The 11,170-nt window shown below is 42.8% G+C and overlaps 1 protein-coding gene across 1 annotated transcript in view; it reads right to left on the bottom strand.

Moving 5' to 3' along the window:
* Positions 1 to 296: 296 nt before the first annotated feature.
* LOC117557357 (ELAV-like protein 4) overlaps positions 297 to 11,170 on the bottom strand; it is a gene marked incomplete at its 3' end in the record, with an annotated part of 52,135 nt that continues 41,261 nt past the window's right edge. Inside the window, 1 exon segment of the mRNA XM_034233164.1 lies at positions 297 to 400. Coding sequence (XP_034089055.1) covers positions 297 to 400 — 104 coding nt within the window.

Here is an 11,170-nt window from a genome sequence, read left to right as displayed (position 1 = left end):
AACCCAGAAACCTTTTTAATAATAATTCTGATGAGTCTGATTAAAATGTCACCTTTTACATTTTGACATTTAGAAACTAATAAGCATATCCGCCACATGTTTTTAAACGTGTCTCTTTGATGATCCAATGTTGCCCTTTAGCTCCTTTACTAACAGCGTCCTTATCTAACAAGTCTTTGAGGGGGAAAAGAAAGCCGTCTTAGATGATTTTATCAATGATTATATAGAAGTCATGTCAATGCTTCTCAGTGGTAAGTTCTAATGAGACTTGTGAAGCTGCACATGGTGTTGGTTACCTTGATCGTTTTGGTCTGAAGTCTGAGTCCATTTAACGTGTTGATGGCTTTCTCTGCGTCCTTTGGATCGATGTAGTTGACAAAGCCGTAGCCCAGACTCTGTCCTGCAACAACAAAGAGGGAAGGAAAAGCTTTTAGAATCTGTTTCTCCCTTCAATTAGCTGCTGGTTCAATTTGCTCACTGACAGCAAGAACACATCCTTTTAACTCATCAGCCGTACTCTGTAGACTAAGGGAGACGGACACACCCCTCATTATCAGAGAGGACAAACACTCTGTGAAATGAACATGACGCCATATTTCACAATCATTCATAATTCTCCCCTTTCCATATGTGGTGCCTTGTCTGATGTTTTTGGAATTGGTTGGCCCTATTATGCTTTTTTAAGAGTTTCCCTTTCCTGTAATGTGTTATATATTTGTTTTAATGCATGTAAATGGTCTGCAAAGGCTAAAATCCCTGTTATTTCCCCCATAGGGAGTTTCATTTTCATTGCTATGTAACACTCTATTGGCTAAAGCTCACATTGTACGTGATAGGCTAAGGGGTGGGACATCTCTAAGCGGTTGACCAATCACAACAGAAGCGGCCAGCTAACCAATCAGAGCAGACTGGGCTCTGGTTTCAGACAGAGGGTGAAAAGTGGTGCTGCAGCACAGGCAGTATGAGAAAAATAAAGAGCTTTGTGAACATTAAAGCATGGAGACATGTAGAGACACTACATACTGATATACACCTGAACATCAGCAGGAGAGGACTCTTTAAAGAAGAGACACTACATACTGATATACACCTGAACATCATCAGGAGAGGACTCTTTAAAGTAGAGACACTACATACTGATATACACTGAACATCAGCAGGAGAGGACTCTTTAAGTAGAGACACTACATACTGATATACACCTGAACATCAGCAGGAGAGGACTCTTTAAAGTAGAGACACTACATACTGATATACACCTGAACATCAGCAGGAGAGGACTCTTTAAGTAGAGACACTACATACTGATATACACCTGAACATCAGCAGGAGAGGACTCTTTAAAGTAGAGACACTACATACTGATATACACCTGAACATCAGCAGGAGAGGACTCTTTAAAGTAGAGACACTACATACTGATATACACCTGAACATCAGCAGGAGAGGACTCTTTAAAGTAGAGACACTACATACTGATATACACCTGAACATCAGCAGGAGAGGACTCTTTAAAGTAGAGACACTACATACTGATATACCCTGAACATCAGCAGGAGAGGACTCTTTAAAGTAGAGACACTACATACTGATATACACCTGAACATCAGCAGGAGAGGACTCTTTAAAGTAGAGACAGCTACATACTGATATACACCTGAACATCAGCAGGAGAGGACTCTTAAAGTAGAGACACTGACATACTGATATACACCTGAACATCAGCAGGAGAGGACTCTTTAAAGTAGAGACACTACATACTGATATACACCTGAACATCAGCAGGAGAGGACTCTTTAAAGTAGAGACACTACATACTGATATACACCTGAACATCAGCAGGAGAGGACTCTTTAAAGTAGAGACACTACATACTGATATACAACCTGAACATCAGCAGGAGAGGACTCTTTAAAGTAGAGACACTACATACTGATATACACCTGAACATCAGCAGGAGAGGACTCTTTAAAGTAGAGACACTACATACTGATATACACCTGAACATCAGCAGGAGAGGACTCTTTAAAGTAGAGACACTACATACTGATATACACCTGAACATCAGCAGGAGAGGACTCTTAAAGTAGAGACACTACATACTGATATACACCTGACCACCAGCAGGAGAGGACTCTTTAAAGTAGAGACCACTACATACTGATATACACCTGAACATCAGCAGGAGAGGACTCTTTAAAGTAGAGACACTACATACTGATATACACCTGAACATCAGCAGGAGAGGACTCTTTAAAGTAGAGACCACTACATACTGATATACACCTGAACATCAGCAGGAGAGGACTCTTTAAAGTAGAGACACTACATACTGATATACACCTGAACATCAGCAGGAGAGGACTCTTTAAAGTAGAGACACTACATACTGATATACACCTGAACATCAGCAGGAGAGGACTCTTTAAAGTAGAGAAACTACATACTGATATATACACCTGAACATCAGCAGGGAGAGACTCTTTAAAGTAGAGACACTACATACTGATATACACTGAACATCAGCAGGAGAGGACTCTTTAAAGTAGCGACACTACATACTGATATACACCTGAACACAGCAGGAGAGACCTCTTTAAAGTAGAGACACTACATACTGATATACACCTGAACATCAGCAGGAGAGGACTCTTTAAAGTAGAGACACTACATACTGATATACACCTGAACATCAGCAGGAGAGGACTCTTTAAAGTAGAGACACTACATACTGATATACACCTGAACATCAGCAGGAGAGGACTCTTTAAAGTAGAGACACTACATACTGATATACACCTGAACATCAGCAGGAGAGGACTCTTTAAAGTAGAGACACTACATACTGATTACACCTGAACATCAGCAGGAGAGGACTCTTTAAAGTAGAGACACTACATACTGATATACACCTGACATCAGCAGGAGAAGGACTCTTTAAAGTAGAGACACTACATACTGATATACACCTGAACATCAGCAGGAGAGGACTCTTTAAAGTAGAGACACTACATACTGATATACACCTGAACATCAGCAGGAGAGGACTCTTTAAAGTAGAGACACTACATACTGATATACACCTGAACATCAGCAGGGAGAGGACTCTTTAAAGTAGAGACACTACATACTGATATACACCTGAACATCAGCAGGAGAGGACTCTTTAAAGTAGAGACACTACATACTGATATACACCTGAACATCAGCAGGAGAGGACTCTTTAAAGTAGAGACACTACATACTGATATACACCTGAACATCAGCAGGAGAGGACTCTTTAAAGTAGAGACACTACATACTGATATACACCTGAACATCAGGCAGGAGAGGACTCTTTAAAGTAGAGACACTACATACTGATATACACTCTGAACATCAGCAGGAGAGGACTCTTTAAAGTAGAGACACTACATACTGATATACACCTGAACATCAGCAGGAGAGGACTCTTTAAAGTAGAGACCACTACATTACTGATCTACACCTGACATCAGCAGGAGAGAACTCTTTAAAGTAGAGACACTACATACTGATATACACCTGAACATCAGCAGGAGAGCACTCTTTAAAGTAGAGACACTACATACTGATATCACCTGACATCAGGCAGGAGAGGACTCTTTAAAGTAGAGACACTACATACTGATATACACCTGAACATCAGCAGGAGAGGACTCTTAAAGTAGAGACACTACATACTGATATACACCTGAACATCAGCAGGAGAGGACTCTTTAAAGTAGAGACACTACATACTGATATACACCTGAACATCAGCAGGAGAGGACTCTTTAAAGTAGAGACACTACATACTGCTAACACCTGAACATCAGCAGGAGAGGACTCTTAAAGTAGAGACACTACATACTGATATACACCTGAACATCAGCAGGTAGAGGACTCTTTAAAGTAGAGACACTACATACTGATATACACCTGGACATCAGCAGGAGAGGACTCTTTAAGTAGAGACACTACATACTGATATACACCGAACATCAGCAGGAGAGGACTCTTTAAAGTAGAGACACTACATACTGATTACAACTGAACATCAGCAGGAGAGGACTCTTTTAAAGTAGAGACACTACATACTGATGATATACACCTGAACATCAGCAGGAGAGGACTCTTTAAAGTAGAGACACTACATACTGATATACACCTGAACATCAGCAGGAGAGGACTCTTTAAAGTAGAGACACTACATACTGATATACACCTGAACATCAGCAGGAGAGGACTCTTTAAAGTAGAGACACTACATACTGATATACACCTGAACATCAGCAGGAGAGGACTCTTTAAAGTAGAGACACTACATACTGATATACACCTGAACATCAGCAGGAGAGGACTCTTTAAAGTAGATTACACTACATACTGATATACACCTGAACATCAGCAGGAGAGGACTCTTTAAGTAGATACACTACATACTGAATATACACCTGAACATCAGCAGGGAGAGGACTCTTTAAAGTAGAGACACTACATACTGATATACACCTGAACATCAGCAGGAGAGGACTCTTTAAAGTAGAGACACTACATACTGATATACACCTGAACATCAGCAGGAGAGGACTCTTTAAAGTAGAGACACTACATACTGATATACACCTGAACATCAGCAGGAGAGGACTCTTTAAAGTAGAGACACTACATACTGATATACACCTGAACATCAGCAGGAGAGGACTCTTTAAAGTAGAGACAAACTACATACTTGATATACACCTGAACATCAGCAGGAGAGGACTCTTTAAAGTAGAGACACTACATACTGATATACACCTGAACATCAGCAGGAGAGGACTCTTTAAAGTAGAGACACTAAATACTGATATGAACCTACATGTAGCATAAAAGAGCCTTAGTGAGATTTAGAATCATCAGTAATATGAGTAAAGATGCCTATATTCCTCCTTTAACTAAACATTACGCAGCCCTTCCCCCATCCATCTTTTCCTCGACCTTCTCTTATAACATCTCTTCATCACTTCTGACAGATCACAGTGACTCCCGCCCCGAGCGCCGAGGGTCTTGGTGTGACTTTTATGTCGACCACGTGTCATGTGAAGCCCGCAGATATATACTCTACAGCTGCAACATGTAATAAATGAGAGCTTAGTCCCTTTTCACCACTCCATATCAGAACTACTGAAACAAAAACGAGCAAAAAACATTAATTAAAAACAGCATCTTTCTGATAATGTCAAGTATCAATTACATTTTTAGGGCAAGTGGTCTAATGTTATTCTGCACTGTTTGCTCCATTTCATCCATTTACACATTCGTGCACACGAGCAAAGCCATATCAGTTAAAATGATAGAACTGTTTTTTGTTGGTTTATTGTTGATTTGGAATATAGTTTTAATAATAGGCTGGTTTACTGACACAATGTACACATTTAAAATTAGCACTGCACACAAAACAAACGAGTTGGAAAATGTTGATCTGTTGCGTTTAAAAGACACAGTTGAAGCTTTGCTTTATTGCAAACTTAAATCTTTTCAACAACTTTAGGAGGAATGACCAGTCGAAGGTCTTTTTCACCAAGCATTTGGGTTGAAATATCAGCTTAGCTTCCAACACAATTGCCACATCTGAACCACTTTCCAAAAATGTGAGAAATACCTTAATATCTTAGGTTATAATACTCGTATTGAATAGTAAAGAAGCTTCTCTGATCCTTGAATTCCTCATGTCTTGTTGCTTGTTATAATCGTGACAGAATTTTCTCAACTCATTTATTTGAACTAACTCATGGTAGTAGTGTCAAATACTGAATGCCAGGATCTCCTTGAATTATGTCGCAGCAAATAAGTACATGAAAAAACAACATATTTGTTACTGTCTTTGCAGCCGTGGAGAAAGAAAGAGAGAAGAAATACCACCCCCATTTCCCTCTGAGCTCAAAGTGTCTTAGATAGCAGCCTCGCTTTGGAGAGTGCGAGCAGGCCTGACATCTCCAGTGTTTCCCCGACAGCTCAGGCCTTTCAAACAGGACTCCAAGCGGACGCCTGCAGCCATCGGGGCCTTTCAGTCGGCTACTTCTCAACAAACAGCCTGCTATCCACTGACGCCACACACAAAGAGAATCCCAGTCAGTTTAAGAGGAGCGGCATGCACATATTTACGCTAATGGGAACAGACAGCGGTTAGTCAGAGACAAAGTGAAATTCGCAAAATAAATACATTTGGGCTATGGATATCACAGCGCAGAACGGCTCAGCAGCGAGCAGAGGAAGGGCCAGGAGGGAGTTGTAGTCCAAACATCAAACAGCTGATGGTTTCTCTCTTCTTCTTCTCTCCTCTCCTCTGGATTAACTGTGGATTATCAGACGCTCTCTATTGTTAATTAAAAACCTGCCATCCTGGAGAGACTTCTGCTATTTTTAACTAACCCTCCTCTCCCTCCTCCTCCCTGACTCTACGCTGACATCAGGAGTTACATTTGTTAAATATAACTCACACAATCAGTCTTTATGGCTTCTTTATCAAATCGTTTACACACAAAAGAGACACGGATGAGAAAGAGAACATGTGGCAAAATGAATTCATTAAATGGGTTCAATTGGAAAAAATGAAGTTGGTGTTATCTTGCCAATGAACCTAGATGAGCATTTAACCACCATCAGCTGATTGTAACGTTCCTCTTCGGCCATCTCTCCCTCCCTCGCCTTCCACTTTCCCATCACCTTCCTCACCCCTCTCCCTCATCTTCAACAAGAAATGTGAGGTTCGACAAGCGCAACTAACGGAGGGTGAGCTGACAATAAAGAGTGCCGGCAAAGAGCACTCATGCCGGGCCATTGAGATGGTGCTTAATGGTACCGAGACACTTAGCACTCAGTGAGGAGTCCAGGCAGCCAAATGGGGCCAAACTGGCAGCCATGGACGGACACGGACGATTGGTATGAATTCTTCTTGTCACATGTACACAGCGAGATTCAGTCTCTGCATTTACCCATCGTAGTATGAATAGAAAGTGGGCAGCTATTATATAGACAACGCCGGGTTCTGGTGCCTCTCCAAGGACAACTCTGTAGTTTCCAGGAATCAAAATGACACCTTTCAAATTCCTCTCCGTACTTGATCCATTCTTGGACTTGAACTTGTTGATTTCGACCCTCCAGTTTTCAATGCCACGTCCCTATAGACGGGGTTAACCCCAGTGTAGGTGTCTATATGCTTGTGTGGTGTCCTAGGTTTCTATGCGAGTGTGGGTACACACAGTGGAGTCGGCATTTGATTACACTCCTTGTACAAACGTAATAATAAGACTGTTGATTTCAGGCCTGATGAAGGGTGATATTCAGCAGCTGCTATATGTACATGATATTTATTGGGACGTGTGTGTTCACTTTGATATTGGCATATCTGAGGCTGAGGGGAAGAAGGTGAGAGCGAGAGATAAGGGGGAGAATGGGGGGAGACAGGTGAGGCGGGGGAGATGAGGGGAGACAGGTGAGCGGGGAGATGAGGGGAGACAGGTGAGCGGGGGAGATGAGGGGAGACAGGTGAGCGGGGGAGACAGGTGAGCAAGGGGAGATGAGGGGAGACAGGTGAGCAAGGGGAGATGAGGGGAGACAGGTGAGTGGGGGAGATGAGGGGAGACAGGTGAGCGGGGGAGATGAGGGGAGACAGGTGAGGGGGAGACAGGGGAGGGGGAGACAGGATGGAGCGGGGAGCGGGGGAGGTGAGGGGAGACAGGTGAGACGGGGGAGATGTGAGGGGAGACAGGTGAGCAAGGGGAGATGAGGGGAGCAAGGGAGATGAGGGGAGACAGGTGAGCAAGGGGAAAGGAGGGGAGACAGGTGGGAAAGGAGGGGAGACAGGTGAGCGAGGGAGATGACGGGAGACAGGTGAGAAGGGGAGATGACGGGAGATGACGGGAGACAGGTGAGAGGGGGTAGGAGGGGAGACATCTGCCCGCTTCATCCGTAAAGCTCCAGCAGGGATTCCACCGACCATTTCCAGCCCACTACGGAGCCGCTAACAGCAGGGAGCCACCGGCAGGGAGCCACCGGCAGACTGCCTGGAATCTGCAGGGTGTGGAGGGTGGGGGGGGGGGGGGGAGTAGCCAACACTCCACACAGGTGTACACACATGCAAACATATAATCACTCAATCACACAGGCGAACACAAACAAACCCAAGTATGTCCTCACAGCAGGACGCGGAGGACTGTGGTTTCCGGCAGCTAACATGTTAATGCATCATTGTTTGTGTGTGGAGGGGCGTGTTGTTGTTCTTAAACCATTTAAGGTCAACACCCAGGTTGTGGTCTAATATTGTCTTTTGCTAAGGAAGGTTACTAATGGATATAATTGACCCGGAAGTACTTAAGTGGCAGCCATGATAATATGAAAGGTGGATCATGGGTGTCACTACCCGATCTGTCCCCCTGCCCGATCTGCAGTGCGCATGTGCGAGATGGTCCGCCATATTGGACAACTCCGGACGGCAACCCAAGTAGGACACTTGACTTTTGGCAAAGCTCAAAAATAAAACTCGAGAGAGATGAGTTATTGCAACGTGACTTCACTATTATTTAACAACTCTTTTTATTGGGTTCTTTTATTTGGGGTTAAGTACATTGTCAGAATAAGTGAGAAATGGATTTAACTTCTGTTAGACAGCTATCATACTGAATAAATATTTACTGTGAATGTATGCAAAAATGTATGGCATATAGTCTAACAGAAGTTAAATTCATTTCTCACTTATTCTGACAATGTACTTAACCCCAAATAAAAGAACCCAATAAAAAGAGTTGTTAAATAATAGTGAAGTCACGTTGTAATAACAATAACTCATCTCTCTCTCGTTTTCCTTTTGAGCTTTGCCAAAAGCCACTGTGTTAAGTGTCCTTCTTGGGTTGCCGTACGGAGTTGTCCAATATGGCGGACCATCTCGCACATGCGCAGTACAGATCGGCAGGGGGACAGATCGGGTAGTGACAATGGGAAAGGAGCTTCAAGGCTTCCTTTGTCTCCTTGGGCATAGGGTACACTGGACCATCCTTATCCAAACGAAAGGAGGTAGCGCTGTCCCACAATCTCTTGCGGCTGTAACTTCTAAAGTTATTCATCGTTTGGTCGTTGCCAGAAGAACAACCAATCATGACCAACACATGTGGATCATGTTAGTAGTTGCCGAGTACTTGTTGTACTAGTTGTTGTTTCCCACTGCAGACTCAGAAGATCATTTGATCATCTGTTACATCATTATTTCTTTGCCCAGTCAGGATTTGTTAGCACAACAATCGTCTTTTTCTTCAGTCCTGATGAATTATCTTTTCTTCATTCCATCTTTCAACAGAGGTTAAAGACCCTTTCTATTTGCATCCTTCATCGTGCACGAGCCATCCTAAAGATCAGGGTACTGCAACATGTGGTTAACCTCCAGTGTTGTGCAGAGGCAGCAGGTGGAGGTTGGCTTCAGATCTCACAACACCTGCCCTGTCCACCTCAACACTTCCCAGCAGGACGGGAGCATTTGGATCACACCTTCACAGTGCCTCGCTCTGTTCCGGCTCAACACACCACGGTTAAACACAGTTTAGGTGCAGTCTAAAAATGGCTCGGCATTATTTAGCGTAGCATGGTGTCTTACTGCAATGCAATGATAAGGCCAGCTCAGGCTGCATCACACAACACCAGAAAGTCATGTTTAAGCATGAAGTAAACAGGCTGTAAAAAGGCATATTGCTCAAGCTGTTTCTAGCCACACATCCGATAAAAGCTCAAGATGCCTGTGGTTCGTAAATGTCATCTATCAAAGTACAATATTCTGTAAGTGGAGATGAGATTTCCCAATGTGTCAGTCCAACATACATTTGTTTTGTGCGGGAATAAACAGGAACATACTTTAAAAAACCAGATATGTTTTTACCAGTCAGAGCCGTTCTACTTGTATATTGTAATTCAAATTAACTTGAGAAAGTTGTGCATCTGAGGCTTCACAGAGAAGCTATTAAAAATGCATGATAAATAGCCTCTAATGGGGTTCTATCTAACAGAAAAAGCAGCCTTGTGCTGATCAATTAGTTTAATGGATACATTAGCTTATATATTGTAATTGTCAATTAAAAACAAGAACTCAAATGATGCATTGCTTTCCATAACGGCCTTTTAATGAGGTTAGATATTCATTTGCTTTTGATTCGTCAGCTGCTTACAGTGCCAGTGTGCAGATTCAACAGTTGTAACGACTTGAGAAAAATGTTGGCAGCAATGAAAGCTTCTTACTACAAGTTATGTAAATGTGATAATGGGAAAGGTCTTGTAATAGAACGGCCCCAAATGTGAAGTAAATACATCTACAAATCTAGGGTTTGCTAATGATGCTATGTTGTCTGCATGGTTGTAGTAAGTATATGATGTGTATATCTGAAGCTGTCATGGACTAAATAAAGGATTAGTGGATTAAAACACATACAATTTGTTGACTAATCGATTAGTTCAATTTACTCAACATGTAAAACACTTTCTACCAAAAGAATAATGGAAAAGCATCACTTCTGGAATCACAAGTATCCTGGAAATATATAATTCTGCATAAAAGTCTGGTATCCGACAGCTGGGACCGGAGTGTGTGTTGACATCTGGGGATTATAACACTGCCACTCACTGAAAACTCACTTTAAATGGACATTTTATTGGGGCGGTTTAACAATGTGATGGCATGATTCCTTACGATATCATTGCAGATCGCACAACATCTTCAAAGACACCTCTCATCCTGCAAACTATCTGTTCGTCCTCCTACCCTCGGGGAGGCGCCTCAGGAGCCTCCAGTCCAAGACCAGCAAGTTCAGGGTCAGCTTCTTCCCCAGGGCTGTTACCCTGTTGAACTCTGCCCCCTGATAGACTCAAGCCCACCACCCACCTGTTTATATGTTACTGTCGATTCTTTCACACACAGTGACGTCACGAGCTACCCACAATGCAACGCGCGCCATATATATATATATATAAATACGCCATTTTCCTGGAGGTGCTAATATCCTGGAGGTGCTAATATAAACAGCTAGCTAACGTAGCCAGGCAGAGCGCACTAGGTTTTTTTTCTGAATTAACGACCGAAGAAATCACTGCATGTCTTCGGATCACATCTCTGGACTTGAGGGGTGTGCTCTAGGTCGTTACCAGCATA

This window comes from Gymnodraco acuticeps, unplaced genomic scaffold (assembly GCF_902827175.1).
Source record: "Gymnodraco acuticeps unplaced genomic scaffold, fGymAcu1.1, whole genome shotgun sequence".
NCBI classification, from domain to species: domain Eukaryota; kingdom Metazoa; phylum Chordata; class Actinopteri; order Perciformes; family Bathydraconidae; genus Gymnodraco; species Gymnodraco acuticeps.
Note: the sequence above shows the minus strand (reverse complement) of the source record. Positions and strands in the feature narration are given on the sequence as shown.